Below are 26,347 nucleotides of genomic sequence, written 5' to 3'. Positions count from 1 at the left end.
TCTCCTTTGGTTAAAAAAAGGATGATAATTTCTGTCCCTTCGTTTGCCAGAATGATGGTAATGGTGGAAGTGGTTAGAAGCACATTGAGTTCCTCAGAGAAAGATGCTTTGTGACCCTTACAGCAATGAAGCACCTCCTTCCGAGATGCACTGAGATAATGCAGAGGCTAGCTGGCCATGGGTAGCTGCCAACTCATGGGGGATCTGCACCCAAAGTGGGCACAAACAAGACACAGGATCCCTGTCGAGACCTTGGCTAGAACTGAAGTCTGGAACCCCTTTGTCCCATAGTGCTCTGTTGTGTCTAGGCCAGGTAGGGATTCTGAGGAATCTAGTAGAGTTGGGAATAATTTAGCTTCCAGTTCTCTAGGGAAGAATAGAGTGAGTCTCTGTGTTGGCTCTCTGGACTTCTCTTTCATAGCACTTTCTTGTTGTGTTTTGTTGTAAGTAGTTAGTTAATGTGTCTTTTCTCTGAGAAACTCTAAACTCTGAGAGTTTAGCTGCTAGCACAGTGTCTGGTACATGTTCACTGGAGAGTTACTGAATGGACGGGTGAATGAATGATTGAAGCTTCTTCCCTATACATAAAACTGATCATCACACTATCCTGCAGCCCCATCCTCATGATCCCTTGGTCTAAGAGTGTTCCTTCAGCTCTACTAGGCCCTACCTAATCCTTTTTAATACCTGGTACTCTAGGGGTGAGGACCTTACATCCTCCTGTGCATGGACATAGGAAATTGTCCAAGTGTCAGGTGCTGGTGGTGTGTAACAGTGAAGCTGCAGGAAATCTTGGCAGCACTCCCTGGGACCATTGTTTGTTAATCTGTTAATTTGTATTTTTCCCTGCTGATTTCTTTCAGGCCCAGATAATAAGAGGGTGGCCAGAAATGTCTTGAAATATGAAAAACTCTTGGCAGAGAGCCCTAACCAGGCTGTAGCTGAGACTGTCATGCAGAGACCCAATGTGCCCCACCTGCAGACCAGGGACACCTACGAGGGTTTATGTCAGACCCTGGGTTCCCAGGTACCACTTCTCATGGGAAGAAAAAGGGGCAACCAGCTTGGGGGATGGGAGAAAAGGTAGAATTGGGACAATTTGAAGGGAAAACCTGATACGTTAAAAAAAAATAATAAAGCTCACTTGGATAGCATCAGTGACTGAATTCTGAATCTCCTGAATTTCAGGTTTTTTATGCTAGAGTTCCCGTAAATTGATTTCCACTCCTAGACCCTTCTTCTAAGCTGATTCTAGTCTTTCCTTTCAGCCTACTCACTACCAGATCCCCAGCCTCTACTGCTCCTATGAGACCAGTTCCAGTCCCTACCTGCTGCTCCAGCCGGTGCGGAAGGAGGTCATCCACCTGGAGCCCTATGTTGTTCTCTACCATGACTTTGTCAGTGACGCCGAGTCTCAGAAGATCAGAGGGCTTGCAGAACCATGGGTGAGTGTCCCCAAGGCCTGCCGAGAACCTCCCTTTGTTTCTTTGCATGACTGATGTTCAGAAGTGTGAGAACAGGCAGCCTGAACAACTAGATACTTCATCTGTTCAGGAGTTCAAAATACCAGCCATTCCATAAAACTAATCAGCAGTGAAAAAACGCACAGTCGTGGCTGCTTCTGGCTGAGAAAGGGTACAAGGGGATTTTCTGGGGTGTTCACAATGTGCTTTCAATATCTTGTTAGGGATGTGGAGTACATGGTTGTATGTTTGTGAAAACTCAGCAAATGGTACTCTTGAGATCTATGTATATCACTGTATGTAAATTTAATCTAAAAAAATTAAAGGAAGCTCCCCATCCCCAATATCAATCATTCCATATAAGTGATAGAAGGAAAAAAAGGGTGAGAGAATTCTCTGGTGTTTCAGTGAAGACTCAGAACTTTCAATGGTTGCCTGGGGCCTGAGTTTGATTCCTAGTTGGGGAACTAAGATCCCACAAGTTGTTTGGTGTGGCCACAAAAAGAAAAAGGAAGAAAAGGGGTCAAATGACAGGGGAAAGGAGAGATTTCCTAGCACAGAAAAAGAGTGTGAAGATTATTTAGTTAAACTTCATTATTTTGTTAAAGAGAAATCCGAGGCCCGGGGAGGGGAAGAGACCTCGGGTCACAACCCAGAGGTACACTGATTGCTGCTCTGCTATTCGGCCTTCATGTATCAGTTAACTTAGGCTGTTACATTTGGTAATGTTGCAGGAAGTGTGGGGACCCCCTTCAGGGCCTGAAAGTGGGCTCTGGTCTAACACTCCCTAATGAATTGTCCAAGGAGATACACATGCTGACAAAGCAAGAAACTCTATTGGGAAAACGTGCTTGAGCGGAGAGCAGGAAGGTAAGGGAGCCCAGGAGGACTGCTTTGCCATGTGGCTCGCAGTTTTGTGTTTTTTTTGGTGATGGGATTAGTTTTCAGGTTGCCTCTGGCCAATCATTCTGACTCAGGGTCCTTCCTGGTGGTGCACACTTTGCTCAGCCAAGATGGATTCCAGCAAGGAGGATTCTGGGAGGTGGTAGGACACGTAGCATATCCATGTGAGAAGAATTTTCCCAAATTCTTCCAGTTGGTGGTGTCTTGTTAGTTCCGTGTTCCTTATCAGAACCTCCTGTTGTAAAATAACTCACACAAATGGTGCCTACAGAGTAGGCAGTTACAGTTAGGGTTTCCTCTAACAGTAACAAGCAGCCCCCAAATCTCAGGGAGGACAACAGCAGTAGAGGTTGGCTTGGTCCTCAGGTTATGTGTCTGTCTTGTGCTGTCTGCTGCTCTGCCCCATGCTGTCTTTACCCTCTGACCCAGCCCAACAGAGCAGCCTCGGTTTGGAACATTGCCCTCATGGGAGAGGAAAACGGCAAAGATGGCAAACTACTAGCCGGCTCTTAAAGCTTCTGCTTGGAAGCACCAGGCATTACTTCCATCCACATTTCCCTGGTTAAAGCAAAGCATGTAGCCAACACTGCAGCCAGGTTGGAGGGTATATCTCATTCTTCCATGGGGAAGGCTCTGCAGCCACTGTGTCAAGCTTTACGTTAATGTGGAAGGGAGTTAGTCCTCCAGAAAGTGTTGTTTTCAGTCCCTCAGTTGTGTCCAACTCTTTGAGATCCCATAGACTGCAGCACACCAGGCTTCCCTGTCCTTCACTAATTCCTGGAGTTTGCTCAAATTCATGTCCATTGAGTCGGTGATGCCATCCAGCCATCTCATCCTGTCACCTCTTTCTCCTCCTGCCCTCAATCGTTCCCACCATCAGAGTCTTTACCAGTGGGTTGGCTCTTCACATCAGGTGGCCAAAGTATTGGAGCTTCAGCTTCAGCATCAGCCCTTCCAATGAATATTCAGGACTGATTTCCTTTAGGATTGACTGGTTTGATCTCCTTGCAGTCCAGGGGACTCTCGAGAGTCTTCTCTAATACCATAGTTCAAAAGTATCAATTCTTCGGTGCTTACCCACTCCAGTATTCTGGCCTGGAGAATTCCATGGACTGTATAGTCCATGGGGTCACAAAGAGTTGGACATGACTGAGCGACTTTCACTTTCACTTTTCAGCCTTCTTTATGATCCAGCTCTCACGTCCATACATGACTACTGGAAAAATCATAGCTTTGACTAGACGAAACTTCGTTGGCTAATTAATGTCTCTGCTTTTTAATATGATGTCTAGGTTTGTCATAGCTTTATTTCCAAGGAGCAAGCATCTTTTAATTTCATGGCTGCAGTCAGTCACCATCTGCAGTGATTTTGGAGCCCAAAAAATAAAGTCTATCACTGTTTCCATTGTTTCCCCATCTATTTGCCATGAAGTGATGAGACCAGATGCCATGATCTTAGCTTTTTGACTGTTGAGTTTTAAGGCAGCTTTTTCACTCTCCTCTTTTCACCTTCATCAGTTCAGTTCAGTCGCTCAGTCGTGTCCGACTCTTTGCGACCCCATGAATTGCAGCATGCCAGGCCTCTCTGTCCATCACCAACTCCCGGAGTCTACCCAAACCCATGTCCATCGAGTCGGTGATGCCATCCAACCATCTCATCCTCTGTTGTCCCCTTCTCCTCCCGCCCCCAATCCTACCCAGCATTAGGGTCTTTTCCAATGAGTCAACCCTTCGCATGAGGTGGCCAAAGTATTGGAGCTTCAGCTTCAACATCAGACCTTCCAATGAACACCCAGGATTGATCTCTTTTAGGATGGACTGATTGGATCTCCTTGCAGTCCAAGGGACTCTCAAGAGTCTTCTCCAACACCACAGTTCAAAAGCATCAATTCTTCGGCACTCAGCTTTCTTCACCGTCCAACTCTCACATCCATACATGACCACTGGAAAAACCATAGCCTTGACTAGACGTACTTTTGTTGGCAAAGTAATGTCTCTGCTTTTAAATATGCTATCTAGGTTGGCCATAACCTTCCTTCCAAGGAGTAAGTGTCTTTTAATTTCATGGCTGCAATCACCATCAGCAGTGATTTTGGAGCCCCAAAAAATAAAGTCTGACACTGTTTCCACTGTTTCCCCATCTATTTCCCATGAAGTGATGGGACCAGATGCCATGATCTTAGTTTTCTGAACGTTGAGCTTTAAGCCAACTTTTTCACTCTCCTCTTTCACCTTCATCAAGAGGCTCTTTAGTTCTTCTTCACTTTCTGCCATAAGGGTGGTGTCATCCGCGTATCTGAGGTTATTGATATTTCTCCCGGCAATCTTGATTCCAGCTTGTGTTTCTTCCAGCCCAGCGTTTCTCATGATGTACTCTGCATATAAGTTAAATAAGCAGGGTGACAATATACAGCCTTGACGTACTCCTTTTCCTATTTGGAACCAGTCTGTTGTTCCATGTCCAGTTCTAACTGTTGCTTCCTGACCTGCATACAGGTTTCTCAAGAGACAGGTCATGCAAAAAATCAAAACGGCTGTCTGAGGAGGCCTTACAGATAGCTGGGAAGAGAAGAGAAGCGAAAAGCAAAAGAAAGATATCCTGGGCCTTAGCATCACCTTCATCAGGAGGCTTTTTAGTTCCTCTTTGCTTTCTGCCATTAGGATGGTATCATCTGCATATCTGAAGTTATTGTTATTTCTCCCAGCAATCTTGATTCCAGCTTGTGATTCATGTGGCCCAACATTTCACATGATATACTCCATATATAATTTAAATAAGCAAGGTGACAATATACAGCTTTGATGTACTCCTTTCCCGAGTTGGAACCAGTCTGTTGTTCCATGTCCAGTTCTAAGTGTTGCTTCTTGACCTGCATACAGGTTTCTCAGGATGCAGGTAAGGTGGTCTGGTACGCCTATCTCTTTAAGAATTTTCCAGTTTGTTGTGGTCCACACAGTCAAAGGCTTTAGCATGGTCAATGAAGCAGAAGTAGATGTGTTTCTGGAATTCTCTTGCTTTTTCTATGATCCAGCGAATGTTGGCAATTTGATCTGTGGTTCCTCTGCCTTTTCTAAATCCAGCTTGTATATCTGGAAGTTCATGGTTCACATACTGTTGAAGCCTAGCTTGAAGTATTTGTGCAATTGTGTGGTAGTTTGAACATTTTTTGGCATTGCCCTTCAGTGGAGAAATAGTTCCAGAAAGAATGAAGAGCCTGAGCCAAAGCAAAAAACGATGTCCAGTTGTGGATGTGTGTGATGGTGAAAGTAAAGTCTGATGCTGTAAACAACAATATTGCATAGGAACCTGGAATGTTAGATCCATGAATCAAGGTAAACTGGAAGTGGTCAAACAGGAGATAGCAAGAGTGAACATCAACATTTTAGGAATCAGGGAACTAAAATGGACAGGAATGGGTGAATTTAATTCAGATGATCATTATATCTATGACTGTTGTCAAGAATCCCTTAGAAGAAATGGAGCAACCCTCATAGTCAACAAAAGAGTTCAAAATGCAGTACTTGGGTGTAGTCTCAAAAATGACAGAATGATCTCAGTTCATTTCCAAGGCAAACCATTCAGCATCACAGTAATCCAATTCTATGCCCCAACCATTAATCCCAAAGAAGCTGAAGTTGAACAGTTCTGTGAAGACCAACAAGACTTTCTAGAACTAACACCAAAAAAAGATGTCCTTTTTCTCATAGGGTGCTGGAATGCAAAAGTAGGAAGTCAAGAGATACCTGGAGTAACAGGCAAGTTTGGCCTTAGGGTACAAAATGAAGCAAGGCAAAGGTTAACAGTTTTGCCAAGAGAACACACTGGTCACAGCAAACACCCTGTTCCAACAATACAAGAAATGACTGTACACATAGACATCACCAAATGGTCAATATTGAAAATCAGATTGATTATATTCTTTGTAGCCAAAGATGAAGAAGCTCTATACAGTCAGCAAAAACAAGACCTGGAGCTGACTATGACTCAGATTATGAGTTCCTTATTGCAAAATTCCGACTTGAATTGAAAAAAGTAGGGAAAACCACTAGGCCATTCAGGTATGACCTAAATGAAATCCCTTATGTTTATACAGTGAAGTGACAAAAAGATTCAAGGGATCAGATCTGATAGAGTGCCTGAAGAACTATGGACAGAGGTTCGTGCCATTGTACAGGAGGTGGTGACCAGAACCATCCCCAAGAAATGCAAAAAGGCAAAATGGTTGTCTAAGGAGGCCTTACAAATAGCTGAGAAAAGAAGAGAAAGGCAAAGCAGAAAGGGAAAGGTATATCCATCTGAATGCAGAGTTTCAAAGAATAGCAAGGAACATGTACACCCATGGTGGATTCATGTCAATGTATGGCAAAACAAATACAATATTGTAAAGTTAAAAAATAGAAAATAAACTAATAAAAAAAAAAAAGAAAGCCTTAAGTGAACAATGCAAGGAAATAGAGGAAAACAATAGAATGGGAAAGACTAGAGATCTCTTCAAGAAAATTAGAGATACCAAGGGAACATTTCATGCAAAGATGGGCACAATAAAGGACAGAAACAGTGTGAACCTAACAGAAGCAGAAGATATTAAGAGGTGGCAAGAATACACAGAAGAACTATACAAAAAGATCTTAATGACCTGGATAACCACGATGGTGTGATCACTCACCTAGAACCAGTCATCCTGGAGTGCTAAGTCAAGTGGGCCTTAGGAAGCATCACTATGAACAAAGCTAGTGGAGGTGATAGAAATCCAGTAAGTTATTTAAAATCCAGGAAGTGTGACAAATATTTAGAAAGGTCATGCAGTTGACCTCACTGCTATAAGTATGCTGCCTCTTTACAAATGACACATAAGACAGTTTCAGAATTCCTGTGTCAAAGCAGACATCATGCCCTTCATGGTGTGCTGTTTGCCCTGGCAGCCAGACTGTCATTCATCACTAGAACAGAGCATGCTGTGTGCTAGATGCTGTACTGGGTTCTGGGCTGTTACACGGAGGTTAAGTATTGCTTCCTCTGATTTCAGAGCTTCCTGAAGAAGGGGAAAGATATATTTACAGTGCACTGTGATATGTCCTGTAATAGCATAGGTGTGCTACAGCAGCATAAAGAAGAGAACCTTCCTCCAAGGGAAAGGCAGCCAAGTGAAGAGCAGATAAGGGCAGGGGAGAGGAAAAACAGAGGCTTCCCCGTGGATGTGAGATTCATTCGAGTGAAAGGTGACAAAGGATATTCCAGGAAGACAGGCAGTCTGTGCACAGGCTTGCTGTGTGGTGTGTTCAGAGAGTAGGGGGAAGCTAGGGGCGGAAGTGGGCAGGGGCGGGTATGGGAAGTGATGGGAGATGCAAGGTGAGACACAATTAGAAGCTCCAGAACTACCACACTGGGGAGTTTGGATTTTATCCCAAAAGCCAGGGGAAGCAGTGGGACAATTTGAAATTGGAGTGTGACCTGATCAGGTCTGCAGATTTTGAGGGAGACTTTGGCAGCAGACATGAATTGGAGAATAGCAAAAATAATTCCATCTAAAAGCACTTCAGTCGAATCTGGAATCTTTGTACAGAAGGTTTTTGAAGCCATTAGGCTCCCCGTGAATTGCAACAATGTGTTCTCAATAGCTTTGGCTTCTCAGTGAGCCGGCGGCAGCATTTGGCTTGAAGCGCCCTTTTCCTCAGGACAACTCTGTTGCTGTGGTAACAGGACAGGCAGCCCACTTGGAGGTGTTCATTTAATCCCCCGTGGCCAGGTCATCTGTCTGGCACGCACAGACCTTGCCACACTCCCTTCCCCCAGAAGTGTCTTGCCAGGGTTGCTGGTCCCTGTCTCGCCTTTGGCTTGCTCAGGAACAAGTCCTGGGTGTGTGTGGTAGTGGCTGCCCCACGGGAACCAAGCCACCTCAGTGGCTTGTGTTGAATTTCTCTGCTCCTGTTCACTGTCTGTTTCTCAAAAAGGAATTTCTTTGCTCTCTCATCATTCCTCCCCCATCAGCATTCTGCCCATTCTTGAAGACTCAGTAGAAACCAGACGCCTCTTTTGGCCTCCTAGCCCTTACCACTTTGGCCCACTTTCATAGATTCTTTCAGTAGGAACATTTTTTCCAGAGCACTTTTTGGGGCCACCTACAATAACCTTCCTCCTCTGAACTCAAGAGTTTTTGTCTCCAGTTGTTTGGTACTTTGATTTATTCTGCCATTTACATGTTGTCTGGAATCACTCACAGTTTCAGGAGTTAGTCCCTTGTCCACCTCAACTAGACTGTAAGCTAGCAGGGATCATATGTTGTCCTTGAAATGCATGGCCCTGTATTATGCCTGTTGCAGCCAGAGCAATCTGCAACCAGTCACTTGCAACTGAGTCAAGTCCTTGCTTAAACTCTTTAATGGGTCCCTTTTGCTCTCAAATGATTACAAAGCCCTTTGGCCTGGCTACTGCCACCCTTTCTGCAGCATGCCCCTGTTACACTGACACCCCAGAAGCACTAAACAACTTGTGTCTCCATGAACAGGCTTGCTCTCACTGGCCTCCCCACACACTCCTCTCTCTGCCTGAAGCACTCTTCCCTTGGCCTCTTTTCACCTGTGTGATTCCAGCTGCCTTTTGGGCATCCTGGGAAGCCTTCTTGTCCTTCATAAGAATGGCTGGTTGTTCCTTCTGTAACCCTGTACTTTTCCAGTAGGGCCCCACTGAATGACTTATGGTTATCCTATATTGTGTTTACAATGTCTAGCACAGTGCTCAGTCAGAGAACAACCAGTAAGTATTTGTTCCCTCAAATGAATGACTTGTAGATGCACAGTAAATAATTGGTATGCAGTGTGTATAATGCAGTATACAGATAATTTACACAAATAACTGTGTAAATGCAGTGTGGCTTTGGAAGGGAGGGGGCTGGCAGAGTGGAGTGGAGATTCTGTAGGATTTGTTTTTAAACCGTTGATATTGTCCCAGAAGAGCAGCAGGGACTCTCTCCTCACTCTGAAGGCTCGGAAGAGGAGCTAGACAGAGGACCACTCAGAGACATTATCAGTCACTTACCGATTCTCTGCATCCTAGTATTGTAGAGAGAGAGGCTGAGAAGGCCTCCAGGAGTGTGTTGTTCACATGCTGCATTTTATAGCTGAGGAAATGGGTCCAGGGACTGGAAGAGCCTTTTCCAAGGCTGTCTACCTGGTTTAGCAGCAGGAACAGTAATATTGTTGAAGCCTCTGAGAAAGGAAAGGGTGCCCTTCATTGCTCCATGCTCTACTCTGACTGCACGTGAAGCACTGGGACTGTGTCTTTAAGCTCAAGACTCTGGTTCATTCACTCCTGGATGCATTTCACCAGTATTTAGCACCTACTTCCTGCCTGGCCTTTTCTGCACCCTGGGGATACAGCACTGAAAAAGGACCAAATGCTTGCCCTCGTGGAGCTGACATTCTGGTGTCAGATGCAGAAGCAGGCATCCTCATGGAGATATTATTCCTCTTTCTGTTCCTGGTACAGTATTTTTGCAATTAGAGGCTACTTTATTTAAAAATAATTTAAAATTTCTATCCAGACATTCAGAACAAAGTAGAGACATTCAGTTGAGTTAGTGACTTCAGACCTGTTTGGTGTTTTTTCCCCATAACCCAGGCAGCTGCAAGCAAAACGGATTTTGATTCTCTGTAAGGAAAGGATTTTATCTGAATTGTTCAGAAGGAGCAGGCTGCCTCTGAGGGTAAAGAGTGTCCTGTCACTGTCATTTAATTTGACAAACACTAAAGTCAAAGCTTAGCTGACCCTTAGTCAGGCCCTGACCCAGACACTGGGATATAAAGATGAATAAGAAATAACCCTTAGGGACTTCCCGGGTGGTCCAGTGGTTAAGAATCCTCCTTTCAGTGCAGGGGACATGGGCTCCATCTCTGGCTGGGGAACTGAGATGATCCCACATGCCATGAAGCAACTAAACCCATGTGCCACAACTAGAGAATCTGTGTGCTGCAATGAAAGATCCCACATGCCACAACTAAGACCCGACATAGCCAAGTAAATAAATATTTAACAAAAAAGAAACAGCCCTTGTTCTTACAGAACTTACAGTCTTGCAGATGCAAAAGGGATTAAAAATCACTTTTATTTTAGTTCCAACAGACTTTTTTTGAGCATTTAGTATTTACCAGATATGAAGCGCAAGTTTATTGTCAACTTTGAGTTTTTATGTCACTTATTATTTTTTATTTTCAAGATCAATGGCTATCACTAAATTAGTAGCGAGTGCAAAATATCCTTTAATTAAGGAGAAACTGGTGATTGTTAGGCTTATGCTAAGAGAGGGGCATGTCTGTGCAAATGAGAGTCCTTCCCTTCGCATGGTAACCACTTGGACTTTCTCTTACATCCTTCACACCAGCTACAGAGATCTGTGGTGGCGTCAGGTGAAAAGCAGTTACCAGTGGAGTACCGCATCAGCAAGAGGTAAGAGGGGTCCTTCCTTGGCAAGAACTCTGGTCACACCTGCTGGCCGCCCTGGCACAGGTGACTGAAGGTCAGCAGCAGTCATTCAGGTGCCATCAAAGATGCCACCAGAGAACCTATAGTTTAGGTTTATACCTGTGCATTCTTGCTGAGAGGGAGCAATATCCACTCCCCTCACCCAAGGGCCTTTCACAGGCTGTTACATGGTCTGAGGACTTAACTAGGAGACCATTAGGGAAAGAGATGAAAAAGCTCCTAAGCCCTAGACCAAAAAATAAGTATGTAGTTGTTCTCCTAAACAGGCTTGCTTTTCCAGAAAGTCTCTATTCGGAATTTGACTTTACAGAATTCTAGTTCTACCTGATTCATATTCAAAGAATATGAATTCATGACTTGCCACCACTCAGGCAAGAGGGAGGGCCAGAATCTCTGGATCTGGTGGCTTCTCTAGAGGGGAAGATCCAGCTGCATTCCCTCCCCTGCATCCCTAATCAGCCCACTGCAGCCCTTGTTTTGTGCTATAAGGACAGTATGGATGATACAGTAAGAGGAGGATCCTCACCGGAGCCATGGGAGACAGTGAGGACATCCTTGAGGAGAGGCCAGACCTCAGGCTGGGTGGATGGTTTTTGCAGTCTGGGAAGTGAAGTGAGTGATGAAAGCTTTGATTCAGAATCCTTTGGCTTAACTTACTTGGTCTGGTTTACATTAGGAAGTTATTTTCTAAGTTTTGAAAGATCCATATAACTTCAGCTTCATTGCTTTGCTAATCTTTCTGACATTGTAGTGTCAAGGAAAAAATTCAACTTTCTATTTAGATTCATTGCTTTTAGGGGAAGGAGGTGGTATTCTCCTTACTTTTCAGGTAAAGAAACTAAGACCCTCATTGCCTCCCCTCATTCGCCACTCCCAACCCCAGCCACCTCATTGCACTCATTTGAATTTTGGTTCTGTCCTCACACAGCTTCCCTAGTGGCTCTCATGGTAAAGAATCTGCCTACAATGTGGGAGACCAGGGTTCAATTCCTGGGTGGGAAAGATCCCCTGGAGGAGGAAATGGATACCCACTCCAGTATTCTTGCCTGGGAAATCCCATGGACAGGGGAGCCTGGCAGGCTACAGTCCATGGGGTCGAAGAGTCAGATACAACTGAGTGACTAACCCTTTCACTTTCTGTCCTCACAGAATCACTAGAACTTGTCCCTCAAAGGTCACCAGTGAACTCCTAATCACTAAATTTTTTACCTGCACAGAAACCTCCACTGACTCTTTGTTATCCACTAAGACCAGATTCCTGAACCCAGGGTCTTCAGCTTACACAACATGCCCCGAGCCTGCTCTTCTAGCCTAATTTCCTGTTACTTCTCTCATAGACCAGATGCTTTCATGTTGATATATATTATGTCACCCTGCCACATCTGCACTTACACTATTTCTTTAGCCTGAAATACCCCTATGTTTTTTCTATTGAAATTTTATGCACCCTTCAGAATTTGGCCTACATGTCCATCTTACTGCCATGTGCAGTCAAAATTAACATCTCCTTCCTCTGTGCTCCTCAGGGCTTTAAAGGCTGGTTCTCATTTTTCTAGTTCGATTTATACTCACATTTGTGTATATTTGTGTGTCTCTTCTAATGAGTTCTTTGAACACAGTAGCTTTGTCTTGAGTACCTTTGTAAACCTTAGCGCCCACACCTGGGACTTCCCAGGTAGCGCTGGTGGTAAAGAACCTGCCTGCCAATGCAGGAGAACTAAGAGGCGCGGTTGGATCCCTGAGTTGGGAAGATCTCCTGGAGGAGGAAATGTCAACCCACTCCAGTATTCTTGCTGGAAACCCCATGGACAGAGAAACCTGGCAGGCCACAGTTCATGGGGATCACAAAGAGTCGGATACGACTAGAGTGACTTAGCACAGAACATGTATGCACTCTATACAAAGGAATAAACAAATTAACCCATCATTTATAGACCCAGATGTGCCAGGGTACTTCCCTTAAGAGCCCTCATCATCTCCCTAGGAGACTCACTGGTTTGCTTCCTTACTTCCCAGGGATGTACATTCTGATCCCAAATCCTCCACTTTACCAGAACCTCAATAAGACATTCAGGAAAAAAACTGAACTTTGCTCTTTGGCCTTTGACTTATTGTGATTTGTCTTGGAGTAGAGCAGAAGGACAGAGATTTTTCTGCGTTTTACAGCAATCACCAGCATACAGCCTGCAAAGCATTTTCATAAGCATTTGTCTGTCATGATCTTCGTAAGTCTGTGTAATAGATATTATCACCCCCGTTTGATAGATGAATGTATTTCCTGTCCTCCCTGCCTGCCTTCCTTCTGGCAGTTGACATCATTCACTCATTCATTCATTCATTCACAGTTAGTCATTTCTGGCATCAGATCACTAATGCTTCAACTTGTGGTGTGTTTTAGTGCCTGGCTGAAGGACACCGTTGACCCAGTGCTAGTGACCCTTGACCATCGCATTGCTGCCCTCACAGGCCTTGATGTCCAGCCTCCCTACGCAGAGTATCTCCAGGTGGTGAACTATGGAATTGGAGGGCACTATGAGCCTCACTTTGACCATGCTACGGTAACTATGGGGTCAGTGACCATCTCCTGGGGGTAGGGAAAGAGGGTATTATTTATTTCTCTGAGGCAGAGCTCTAATAGGGCCCCCAGGGAACATTCAGTGAAATCTTAGAACAAAGGTTTGTGTTCTAGGTAGATCTGAAAGTCTTAGTTTCAAGCTGATAGCTGCTGACTCATCTTTTTACTAAAACTCATTGAAAAACACTCTTACAATGACTGGATTTTATGACATGTAAATTATATCAGTTAAACTCTTCTGTAACAAAAGAATACGTCTTTTTGGCAAATAATTAGGAATTCCAGTCTTATAACTTGGCATGTTTACAGGATAATTATCTGTAACATTTTATATATTAATTTATTTCACTAAAAACCTGAAGATACAATGAACCAACCACTCAGTCCTTTCATTGAAAAGTGAAAGTAAAAGTCACTCAGTTGTGTCCGACTCTTTGCAACCCCATGGACTATACAGTCCTTGGAATTCACCAGGGCAGAAGACTGGAGTGGGTAGCCTTTCCCTTCTCCAGGGGATCTTCCTAACACAGGGATCGAACCCAGGTCTCCCACATTGCAGGTGATTCTTTACCAGCTGAGCCACACGGGAAGCCCAAGAATACTGGAGTGGGTAGCCTATCCCTTCTCCAGTGGATCTTCCTGACCCAGGAATTGAACCGGGGTCTCCTGCATTGCAGGCGGATTCTTTACCAGTTGAGCTATCAGGGAAGCCTTTCACTACTAACAAGCAATTTAGTTTGATTAGTATACAATTCACTTATATGTGTATCTAATAAATTGGTAAAAGGAAAAAAAAGTATATTGAGGAACTGCCAGCAAAGACAGGCACATACGTGACCAGGTATAGCTCAAGCTCTCTCCCATCTGTGACTCCCCCAGTTTTCTCCTCCCTGTATTGTGCTGGAATATGGTACCTTCTGGTTATCACTCTGGTGCCTTCTGCATGAAATAATGATGTGTTCTATTTTTGTCTCAGTCACCAAGCAGCCCACTGTACAGAATGAACTCTGGGAACCGGGTCGCAACATTTATGATCTATGTGAGTCTTCCTCTGGAGGGACCGAGGTTACTTACTTAATGATTATTTCTCTTTTATTTTATGGTTTTCAAAGCAATATAAGATACTGATTTTATGTGATATTCACAGCAGAAAAATCTCCAGGATGTTTGTAAATTTCATATAGCACTCTCATTAGGCACCATAGGAAGAAGAAAAAAATACATGTCAGCTCCTGCCCTCAAAGAACTGACATTATGTGGACCTAAATGTGACCGTGTCGTTGGCTGTGATTAGGATAGGAAGTGGCCTTACATGAAGGCCAGGAGATCCTGGGACCTGCACAACACGGGAAGGGGATGTGGTTCTCTTTCTTTGAGGTCCCATAGATTATTTGCTGTTGAAAAACATGGACCTATAGATGAGGTCGTGGAGCTGTCAGGGTAAGAGAGGAGAGAAATGAAGCAGCTGAGATTATGAGAAGGAAGAACAGAGATACCTACAGAGAAATTCAGTAAGTGTGGCTCTCTCATATGTAATGAAAAATTTCTTCCTTATTTCCTTATAAAGTCTTCAGTTAACTCTACATTACACCCCCTTAAAAAAATAAATTGGCCTCTTCTCCTAGTTCCTGACCTGACCCTGTAGAATTTGGACCAGGTCTTTATTATCTCACCGATCCTCTTCCTGTCACATCATGTGGTTTTGCCTCCTTCTCTTTGGACAAGTCATAGTATCAGTCATCTGTCATTTAAAGCATAAGAGGTGTATTACACTGTTAAATATAAATACTCTACATTACACCCTAAGATGAGGGCCTGGTTTCAGGCTCATTAGAGTAGCAGACACCCCTACCCTAGCATCTCTTCTTTCCTTAGTCCTGTATCTGGTCTCCATGGTGCAGCCAAGAAAGGACAGAGGCCAGCACTCTGTAGTCTTATCGCTGGCAATCCCAACATGGCTTTTTTCACATGGCTTTGTTTTAACTTTCTGCAAAACTGGAAAGCTGCTACCGCCAGTGGTGTCTGGTCTCTTGTGGTCATTCTGAACATTCTGATCAGGCGGAGGGATGGCTGACGTCAGCTCTCCAGGCAGGGCACATGGCTTGGATCAGCAGCTAGTGCATCTCTGGGTGATGACTCAAGCTGGCATGGGAGGTCACAATCTGTGAAGTCATAGATAGTTGATGTCTTTGGACATCAACCAAAGAATAGGACGTCCAGGGGCCACAATCTCTCTGTTCTTTATCCCCCTAGTGTCTTCTGCAGCTGACTCCCTGATTACAGAGGCCTGGTTACTATGGTAAGGGTAGCACATATGCAGGAGTCTAGCAGCTTTAAATGACAAATGCAAGAGTGTGTCTGTGTTTGGATTTTAAGCCTCTGATACACAGTGGAATGGCATGCGTTTGGGTTTGGAGTCAGTTGGCCTGATTTAGGTTCTGCCACTTAACATGTGGCCTCAGCACAAATCACAATTCTCTGAGCTTGTTTTCTTGCTCTGCACCTGCTCACAGGGCTGTCAGGAGGACCTCATGAAGTCAGGTGAGGGGATATCTCTCTGTGAAGTTTCATACAGTATGTTTTTATCGTTCTATCCTAGAAAGCAAGTATAGGACTCCATAAAGGGGACTGTGGGACCTAGGAAGTGCTAGCTTATTCTCAGTTCTTTCATCTTCAGATTAGGGTTAAAGACCATCATAAACATTTCTGAAGACAAGAGATAAGGTTTGTGGAGAATATAAGAATAATATTATAGAGGGAAAATAATCTTTAAGAAGTAGAGGACTGAGTTGAAATCAGGTTAGTGATTTTCTGCTCAGACTGGATGTAAGATCAGTCCCAGTACAAAGCAGTGGAAGGTTTACAGAGGGAAGATTTCCCTGCCCTCCACCAAGCTCACAATCCATGCCCTGTTCTGGAGCCTCACAGCACACTGACCCAATTCTCTTTTCAATCTGTTGTTTAAGTCCTTCCACCCCACTGTGCTATGATACCACAGGTAGTGTGCAAGAGTGCCATATAATGGTTACCAGCAGGGTCTTCGTAGTCAGATAGCATTGGCTCAGCTCCAGTCCTGGCTTGGAGTTATGTGACCTTTTGTAAACCACTCAGTCTGAGACTTGGCTTCCTTATCCCTAGACTGTGAAAAACAACAGTCCTAACTAAGGATGATATATTTGTTGTGAGGAATAAGGACTTAGTGTGATGCCTAACATACAGTCACTGCTCAATAAATGTCAACTATTATAGTTAAACTATAACAGTGCTTTTTTTTTCTGAATGGTAAGATGATGAATAATATAAAGTATTTTAAAGTATTTTCCAGTATTTTTCAAAATGTTTAGGTTGTGTATTTCTTTGAAAATCAGTAAAAATTCTTCAAATTAAGTAAACATATCTATAATTCTAGAATATACCAGTGGTGAAGCTCTTTAGCTGAGGTTACCTGGAGAGGGTCTGAGTGATCTGGGAAACACACCAAAGGGGCAATCAGTAGTTCCTATGAGGCCCAGCTTTCAAAAACAGTAAGTGTTCTGTAAGCCATTGGTCATGATGCATTACTAGGCTGTGAAATCAATTTAGTGGATCTGGTCAGCATTTAAGAAATCTGAACTAGAAGAGAATAAAATAAAATGGAAAATACCAGACAGTATCTCATGTAGTAAGAATGTTCTATGAAACTTAGGGACATGTCTGTGTGTCTTGGGCTGTGATATAAACTAAATTTATTCCTGAGGGTCTCAAAGTTTGGACCTACTCGTGGTAACACTCAATAAGGATGTTAGCTGGAAGGGTAAAGAAAGGGGAGAATTTCTAAATGTTGTCCTCTCGTGGCCATGCAGGCAAACACTGATGCCACTGAGTAGGCTGTCTTCATTCCTAAATTGGGTGATTGTCTTTCCATAAGTATTTCTCCTAGAGTCAAAATAGGGGCACACAGGAGGGAAATTTATGCAGAAATGACATCAGATGTCACATGGAGCAGAGTAAGGCAGTCGGGCTATTTCAATTCAGGCTTTCCCTTTGGCCTTGTAGTTGAGCTCGGTGGAAGCCGGAGGAGCCACAGCCTTCATCTACGGCAACTTCAGCGTTCCTGTGGTCAAGGTGAGTGTGGGTCTGATGCCAATGGATGATTTTTAGGATTGTTGGAACTAACACCTCAACTTCTGTGCTGTCTGTGCTTGCACACCTGTCCTGGGAGGGGGGCAAAAAAGAGGTCTTTCTTGATTCCCAGAATCAAAGATAGTTCCTCAGTTTTCTTGACTACTGCATTTACTTGTACCTCTATTTTTTTAATCTTATTTACACTTTTATTACAAGTAGATGATTTCATGTCTGCCTTTCTATTACAATAGAACTCCTCAAAGGTGAGAAATCTTGTATTCCCCTTCAGAATCTCAGCAGCATCTGGTCCCTTCAATCATTCTTTGAGTAAATACTGGGGGCTAGAGGCACTCAGAGTACAGAGGAAAGGTCATAGCCCTTGCCTCCAGGAGCTCAGGGAGAGGTTAACAGGCAGTAATGGGATAGTGCAAGAAGAGCTCTCAAGTCAACCTAGGCATTAGAGGAGGGCCAATGTGGTAAGAGGTTTACTTAATGAATGAGTATCTCCCCCAAATTTCAGAGCAATCAATCAGTCAATCAGGGATGGCAGCCCTTAATTACTTCAGGAATGAAATGAAGACAAATAATTGAGATTGTGCCTCCTAGCCCTTAGCACAGTACCCAGCACTTCCTAAGCATTCAATAAGTAAATGCTGGGTATTTATCAAAATTCCGGGGTTTGGCCAGGGTTAAAGTAAGTGTGTAGGAGAGAAATCTGAGTATAGGAGGTAGAAAGAACATAGAAGATTTGGAGTCAGAACACCTAGGTTTGAGTCCTGACGTTGATCCTTCTTAGTTCCGTTATTTAAAGCCCCTAAGCCTCAACTTCCTTGCTGCTAAGGTGGAAATGACAATGATGCCTGCTTCCTGGGGGTGTTACTAGGAAGTGCCTAAGGAAGGCTAAGCATGGAATTAAGTTCTTACTTGTGTGAGGAATATTTTGCTCCCCCTTGTGCTTTTTGTTGAGTGCTTGTCCTCAGTGATCCCGTGACACTCTGTGCTCCCCTTTCCCCTGGCACCTGTCAGTCTCCTGGTTTGTTTTTATGTCTCTCTCCCACAAGACTATGAGCTCCCTGAGAGCAGAATTGATCATGATTTGTCTCTGCATCCACAGGGTCTGGAGTAGGGCAGGGCCCTCAATAAGTAATGCATCAGTGAATGAGTCAATGGTAGCTTGTCTACCATTTTGTGCCATTTTATGTATTCCTTGCCCCCATCTGCATGGACAGTTTTCCTGGTTAATGACATACACCCATTTGCCCTCAGTCAAGTGCCTCCCTAGGACTGAGATTCTGGGCTGACCTTTCCTGGGGCGGGGTCTGCTTGCTTTCAGAATGCAGCACTATTTTGGTGGAACCTGCGTCGGAGTGGTGAGGGGGATGGTGACACACTTCATGCTGGCTGTCCTGTCCTGGCAGGAGATAAATGGGGTAAGGCCTGCCTTTCTGGGCACAGAAGAGGGGTGAGGGGTTCAGGGGAAAGTGAAAGCGGGGTTTGATAGAAAATAACATAGCCTTTCATTCCAAAAGCTTCGTAACAGGGATTCCCTGGTGGCCCAGTGGTTAAAACTCCAAGCTTCCATTGCAGGGCCCTGGATTTGATCTCTGGTCTGGGAACTCAGATCCCACATACTGCATGGCCAAAAGAAATAAAGAAGAAAATTTCTTGAAGTGAATAAAAATGAAAATACAACACATCAACTTAAAAAAATTAAATGGAAAATAACAAAATTAGGGGAAAAAAGGCTTCATAACAATGCCACATCACATTGAGGTGATCAAATTCTGGGCTAGCGGTCACCAGGACATTGGGAGCCCATAAAGGGGAGGCTTCTGTCCTATAGCTGGTGTCAGTCAGTTGACTGGCCTGACCAGACAGGCCCTGATTCCTCAGTATAACTAAAGAAGAATCGGTGCAAAGTCCCACTCCTCTGTTCCAAGCAGAAAACCATCAGGTGCTTTCCCATGAGGAGAGGTCAAACAAGGAAGAGATAGGTAAGTAAGGGACACGCTCACATCATACATGTGTCCACAAGAACTTAGCTCTTAAGACAGAAAAAGGAGTAGAAGAGGGACTCTTGTGCTGAGGGGGACCTGACTAGGGGGATCCATGCCTTTGCTCTCCCTACCCTGAAATGATACCCTGTGGGAGGAGGGGCTTTCAGGAGCTACATGAAGGGTAAGTGATCACAGTACCCATGGGTTTGAAAATTAAGTCTCTAGTAGACAGGACCTGTGGGGACTTTTTCCAGGGGCCACTGCCCTTCTTGCTCTTTATTGCTGCTGGAAGCAACATCTTGTAGTCTGTGACAGGCCTGGGACCAAGGTGAGGCAAGCGAGTCACCAAGGGTATCGAATTTCATGACCGTGTGAGTATCGCCTCTCTCTGATCTGCTGAGCCTGCTCTTCTTCCTCCCTGTTCTCCCCCAGTGGCCAACAAGTGGATACACGAGTACGGACAGGAATTCCGCAGACCCTGCAGCTCGAGACCTGAAGACTAAAATGTTGGCAGAGAGAAGCTGGAGGAGTCCTTCGGCTTTCCAAAGAAGCCAGAAGTCAAAAACTAGGGTAAGAGAGGAGAAAGGGGAGCAAGCTTCTGGAGGAGGCCCTTGTCAGCATTGTCTGTACCTTGCAAATGGGAGACAAGGAAGTGGTCTCTAGCAGGGGTCACATTGTTTCTCCTCAAGCCATGACTCACAGCAGAATGAACAAGACAAAGGAGGGCACGAAGGCTGGAGAGGGAAGTTTCTGGAGCTCAGACTGTCTGTTGGAAACAGGGCATATCAACAGTCTCCAGGGTTTGGTCAGTGGGGCTTTCGCCACTTGAGCCTTGACCACAGGGGCCCAGAAGTGGCAGTGAGGACCCCAGCAGGTGGCACCTGACTCCCACGTGCCCTTCTGCCCACTGACTCCTGCTGAAGGCTGAGCAGGGGGTGTCTCTGTATCAGGAGTGTACCTCATGTGATGACTTTTTTAAAGCAGACAGTAACTTTTTAAAAAAATACGATTTTTAAATACAGCCATTAAAGTGTTTTAATAGTCATCAAAAGTGTTTACAGATCATTTTCCACAACTATGAACATTCGTACATTGTAACGTTATGTGAAAACAGCAGAGCAAAATGTTTTATTTATGTATAATCTCATCTTGGCTCATCTCCCACCACTCCCCGCTCAGTGCATTCCAGACACATTCTTTCTATTTCTTAAAACCGACATCGGTCCCACTCTTCAGGTCTCTGGACTCACTGCTCCCACTGGGGCTGAGCCCTCTTCACCATTCCACTCTTGACTCAGTGTTGCTTCAGAGAAAACTTGACACCCATCCTTCTAGCCATTTTGTTCACATAGGCCAACTTTATTTTCTTCCTAACACTTTTCTCAAAGTTACTGTATTCATTTAATTGTGGTCAGTTGCCTGCCCTGCATGGTAAATGCTTTAAGACCTCTCTACTTTGTAAATGCCTCTATTGTAGTCCCCATCTCACTGAATTTTTCAGTAGTTGTTTATTTGCTTGGCTGCTTGCACTCCTTATACCTCTTGGTATCCCCCATAAAAAGGTCTGTTTCAAATAAGTAGGCATTCAGCAAATATTTTTGGATAAATGAGTAAGAAGGCCTCGTTTGAGCTATGCTTTGGAGGACAGGTAGGATTTTTATAGGCAGAGGCTAATGGGGAGAAGCACTTCCCAGCAGGACTAGCATGAGCTAAGGCTGCAGTGATAAGTGACTGATATTTGAGCACTTGTGCAAAGTGAACATTCTAGGCAGCTTGGCTCAGTTTCCTCAAGAGATGGGGGTGTATGTTGTGCTCACAGAGAAGCCACACAGGTAAAAGGCTAGATGCTTAGATGCTGTGCTGCCTCTGCCCCCTCCCTGTACCACACGTCAGGATTTCTGCCTCCCAGAGCTCTGGGGGCCCCAAGGAAAAGGTTCTGGTGTGCTGATATCCGGGGTCCAGCAGAGCCTCTGTGAGCACCTGTCACCAATATTTCTGCTGAGTGCATCAGGACTCTGGAAGCCCTCTTACTAAATTACTGTCACATAGGTGAGGAAAAACACTTTTCCCCTCCAGAGTTCTTAGGAGTTCTGAGTTCTTATAGAGGTTCTGAAACCTCTATAGTAAAAGACATATTAACAAGAGGAAAATAAAGAAGTTTGTTAACATGTATATATCATGTATACATGGGAGATACCCAAGGGAAAATGAGTAATTTCCTGAGGTGGCTTAGAACTCAGAATGAAATACTATCTTGAGAGAGAAAGGAAAGAGGGGAGGTAAGCCTCTTAGATTTTTAGGAACAATGAAGAGCCCTTAGAAAAGGGCCCATAGACGGGAGATATGATAGTGATTGTTTGTCTGGGTGTGGTGTCCACTTGTGGTCCCTTCTCCTGTGCAGTTTTCCTTGGTTGGTAAAACTCTTGAGGGAATTTCAGACAATTGAGTTCCTTTTGGAGCATCTGTCTTCAGGCAGGTGAGGGGAGTTTAGAGAAAGGGGTGCAGCTGTGGGGTCCCAACAATGCTTAGTATGTAGGTAGCTATTTCTAAATAGGACTGACCAAGGCTTGGTGCATAGCTTGTTTATAATTTTGCTTTTCTTTCTTGTGCTATTCTTCAGACGTTTTTCTAACAGCTTTCTCTCCAAACTGGGCTCCTGGTGTTGCACTTGTATCCTCACAAGACTTGCTCTAGGGAAGATTCTTTACGTTAATGACCATTATCATTGTCAGTAGTAACATACTGACCACGTACTCTTGGCCAGGCACTGTGCTAAGAATTGAGGTAGGTGTACTTGCCTCCTTCAAGCCTCACAATGAACAGGTACTATTATCATCTCCATTTTATAGATGAGGGAAACTGAGGCAGAGAATATGTAACTTGCCTGAGGTTACATAGCTATAAAGTGGCAGAGGTAGGATTCAAAATACAGGTGTCTCCCCAAAGATCTTTTAAAATTTGTTTTAAGATTCATACAACACTGTAAAGCAACTATATGCCAATAAAAATTTTTTTATAGCAAAGAAAAAAATTTTTAATTGAAGTATAGTTTCAGGTGTACAGTGAAGTGATTCAGTAATATATATATCAGTGATTCAGTCATACAGTCATCTTTTCAGGTTCTTTTCCCTTATAGATTATTACAAGATATTGAGTATCCCTGTGCTATACAGCAGGTCCTTGTTGGTTATCTATTTTATATATAGTAGTGTGTCTATGTTAGCCTCAGACTCCTAATTTACCCCCCGCCCTTTTCCCCTCTGGTTACCATAAGCTTGTTTTCTATGTCTGTGAGTCTGTTTCTGGTTTGTAAATAAGTTCTTTTGTATCATTTTTTTAGTTTCCACATATAAGCAATATCATGAGATATTTGTCTTTCTCTGTCTAGCTTACTTCACTTAGTATGATAATCTTTAGGTCCATCTATGGACCTAGAAAGAAATAGAAAATATGAATTACCAATTCATATTTACCAGTACTGAAACTGAATCAGTAATTTTAAAACTCCCAACAGAACTCCCAGGTGGCGCCAGTGGGAAAGTGCCAATGCAAGAGACATTAAGAGACATGGGTTTCATCCCCAGGTCAGGAAGATCCCCTGGAGGAGAGTATGGCAACCTACTCCAGTATTCTTGCCTGGAGAATCCCATGGACAGAGGAGCCTGGTGGGCTGCAGTCCATGGGGTCAGACAGGACTGAAGCGACTTAGCACACACGCAGCAACAAACAAGTCCAGCAGCAGAGGCCTTCACAGGCAAATTCTACCAAACATTTAAAGAGTTAACACTTACCCTTCTGAAACAATTCCAAAAAAACTGCAAAGGAAGGAACACTTCCAAACTCATTCTGTGAGGCTACCATCGCTATGATACCAAAACCAGACAAAGATATCACAAAAAAAGAGAAAATTACAAGCCAGTAGCACTGATGTAGATGCAGAAGTCCTTAATGAAATGCTAGCAGACTGACTCCAGTAAAAAGGATCATACAACATGATCCAGTGGGATTTATCTCAGGGATGCAAGGATTCTTCAACATCCACACATCAGTGTGATACACCATATTAACAAACTGAATAAAAATTATGTGATCATCTCAATAGATGCAGAAAAAGCTTTTGATAAAATTCAACATTTATGATAAAAACTCTCCAGAAAGTGGGCATAGAAGGAACCTACCTCAACATAGTAAAGGCCATATATGACAAACCCACACCTAACATCATACTCAGTGGTGAAACACTGAAACATTGATTATAGGGGGAAAAAAAACCTCTCTCCTTGTATTGCTCAGTTAACTACCCAGTTAACTGTTTCCTCCATCCACCTCTAAGGCCAGCCACTTGGCTTGTCTCAGGTTTCAAGGTTTTGCCTGGCTACCAGCTGGGGTTTCTAGCAAACTGCTGCGAGAGGAAGCCAGCTCTAGGAATATGGGAGCCTCTTGAGTTTACATAACTTTCTGAGCTCTGGACCCAGACTGAGAATGTGTTGACTCTGGCCACTGATGGAGCAGCCAGCTGGGGCAGGAGAAGAGTTGGCTTGAAGATTACAAACAAAATACTGTCCCTTCAGGAAATGGTATGACTGCTGTTTGCTTTCTCAACTCCTGTTGTAGATTCTTTTCTTGCTTTCCCCTTGTTAAAAGTCATGACCCTCTAATTCCCCAGCTCCAGTTCTGATGATACAGGCCCTTGATTCCAACTTAAGTGTTCTTGGCACCTCACTGTCCAAATCAGTTTGTTTTCTCCATTCCACCTCTAAAATATCAAGCCTTTCTCCTCCTCTCATCCCTGCAGCACTTACCTAGTTCAGAATACCTTTGCCTTTTACCTAGACTACCATTGCCTCTTTACTACTATCTAGTCCAGTGCCTGCAGTCCATTTCCACAGGTACCAGAGTGACTTTCCTTAGTGGCTGGCAACTCCCCATCTTGCCACTATAGGCCTTTATATCCTGCCTCCTTCAACCTCTCCTGTCACAGCTTTTACTCCAGCCACACTGATCATACTAGTCTACCAGCTGTGTCAGACTGACCTTCCTGGGCTTGTGCATGCTGCCTGCTTTCCCTGCAGTGTGTTTCCCTTCTCCACCTCCACCCTGTGACGATGCTTCAAAGCTCAACTCAAATGCTACCTACCTTGTGAAACTATCCCTCACCTGTTTCCAAAGAGGTTTAGTTGTCCCCTTCCCTTTGTACAGTGTGGTCACTGTTTGTAAAATGGTCTCTAGACTATGAGCTCATCTGAAAGGCCTCATTATTTATATCTGTCTCCAGAGTCAATTGGAAGCTTGGCACAGAGAAACTGCTCAGGTTTGCTTAATCAGCAAATAAATGCTTGTAATAGCAGCTTTAGAAGAGGATAATAACAAGAAGTCGTGCCCAACTCTCCTCAGCCCTTTGAGTCTTCTCAATCTCAAGATTCTGACCCCAACATTAGATCTGTGTCTACCCCATTTGCCCACCTTCTTCTTTTGGGAAGTTCTCCTTGGACATTCATAATCTATGTGTCTGACAGAATGGCCTCTGGTTTGACCCAAATATGTTCCTTCTGGCTTTGTGGAAATCCTTCATTCAAAGGGTCCAAGGGTCTCCTTTATTTTCTTCCTGAGTTTGGAGTGATGATCTGTAGGCTTCACAAGGATGCTACATCCAGCATATAGTAGGTGCTCCTTAAGAGTACATTATGTGGAAACCAACACAATACTGTAAAGCAATTACCCTTCAATTAAAAAAAAAAAAAAGAATACGTTATGGGAACATATGAATGGTCTCTTCTCTACTAGGATATAGTGGAATGCTCAAAGATGCTCCCACCTCCTAGCCATGTCTGTGGGCAAGTCATTTCACATCTCTGAAATTCAGTTTCTTTGCCTTTAAATTGGGGAAAAACTGGATAGCTACATGTAAAAGACTGAAATTAGAACATCCTCTAACATCTCAAAATGGATTAAAGACCTAAATATAAGACCAGATACTGGGCTTCCCTGGTGGCTCAGTGGTAAAGAATCTGCCTGCCAAAACAGGAGACTCAGGTTCAACCCCTGGTCTGGGAAGATCCCACATACTGTGGAGCAACTAAGCCCACATACCACGACTACTGAGCCTGTGCTCCACAACAGGAGAAGCTACTGTAATGAGAAGCCCATGTACTGCAACTCAAGAGTAGCCCCTGCTCTCCACAACTAGAGAAAAGCCTGTGTAGCAATGAAGATTCATCACAAAAATAACAAATAAATTATTTAAAAAAAAAGACTAGATACTATAAAAACTTCTGCAGGAAAACATAGAACACTCTTTGACATAAATCACAGCGCTATTTTTTTGGATCTTTTGCCTAAAGTGATGGAAATAAAAGCAAAAATAAACAAATGGGACCTAACTAAAGTTAAAAGCTTTTGCACAGCAAAGTACAGCATAAACAAAATGAAAGAACAACCTACAGAATGGGAGAAAGTATTTGCAAATGATGTGAACGACAAGGAATTAATTTCCAAAATATACAAACAACTCATATAGCTCAGTATCAAAATAACCCAATCCAAAAATGGGCAGAAAACCTGAATAGACAGTTCTCCAAAGACGACATGCAGATGGGCCAATAGGCACATGAAAAGATGTTTAGCGTCACTAACTTGTCAAGAAATACAGATCAAAACTACAGTGAAGTATTACTTCACACCAGTCAGAATGGCCATCATCAAAAAGTCTACAAATAATAAATGCTGGAAAGGGTGTAAGGAAAAGGGAACCCTCCTACACTGTTGGTAGGAATGTAAATCGGTGCAGCCGCTATGGAAGACAGTCTGGAAGTTCCTTAAAAAACTA

At 43.8% G+C, this 26,347-nt stretch overlaps 1 protein-coding gene and 1 long non-coding RNA gene across 13 annotated transcripts in view; both read left to right on the top strand.

The window, feature by feature from the left end:
• The window catches only part of P4HA3 (prolyl 4-hydroxylase subunit alpha 3), a 74,088-nt gene that overhangs the window by 21,210 nt on the left and 26,531 nt on the right, over positions 1–26,347 (top strand). For 5 of the 12 annotated variants that reach the window (XR_014068407.1, XR_014068412.1, XR_014068409.1 and 2 more), the window contains exons 6-13: positions 864–1,027; positions 1,269–1,445; positions 10,745–10,809; positions 13,244–13,403; positions 14,397–14,459; positions 17,456–17,524; positions 18,858–18,954; positions 19,954–20,091. Coding sequence is in view for 5 of the 12 variants with exons in the window: in XM_081539563.1 (XP_081395689.1) it covers positions 864–1,027; positions 1,269–1,445; positions 10,745–10,809; positions 13,244–13,403; positions 14,397–14,459; positions 17,456–17,524; positions 18,865–18,954; positions 19,954–20,184 (1,019 nt within the window). In the remaining 7 variants the exon portion in view is untranslated. Of the gene's footprint in view, positions 1–863; positions 1,028–1,268; positions 1,446–10,744; positions 10,810–13,243; positions 13,404–14,396; positions 14,460–16,829; positions 16,945–17,455; positions 17,525–18,857; positions 18,955–19,953; positions 20,573–26,347 lie in introns of those variants that run through there. The other 7 variants (XM_081539564.1, XM_081539565.1, XM_081539566.1 and 4 more) reach the window with 4 other exon arrangements.
• LOC145525803 (uncharacterized) lies at positions 2,765–6,823 on the top strand. Its single transcript, XR_014068421.1, has 2 exons — positions 2,765–3,279; positions 4,107–6,823. It is a non-coding gene; the product is annotated as an uncharacterized LOC145525803 (long non-coding RNA).

Source organism: Giraffa tippelskirchi, chromosome 11 (assembly GCF_054371585.1).
Source record: "Giraffa tippelskirchi isolate mGirTip1 chromosome 11, T2T-mGirTip1v1.2.pri, whole genome shotgun sequence".
NCBI classification, from domain to species: domain Eukaryota; kingdom Metazoa; phylum Chordata; class Mammalia; order Artiodactyla; family Giraffidae; genus Giraffa; species Giraffa tippelskirchi.
This window is presented reverse-complemented; position numbering and strand designations above follow the sequence as displayed.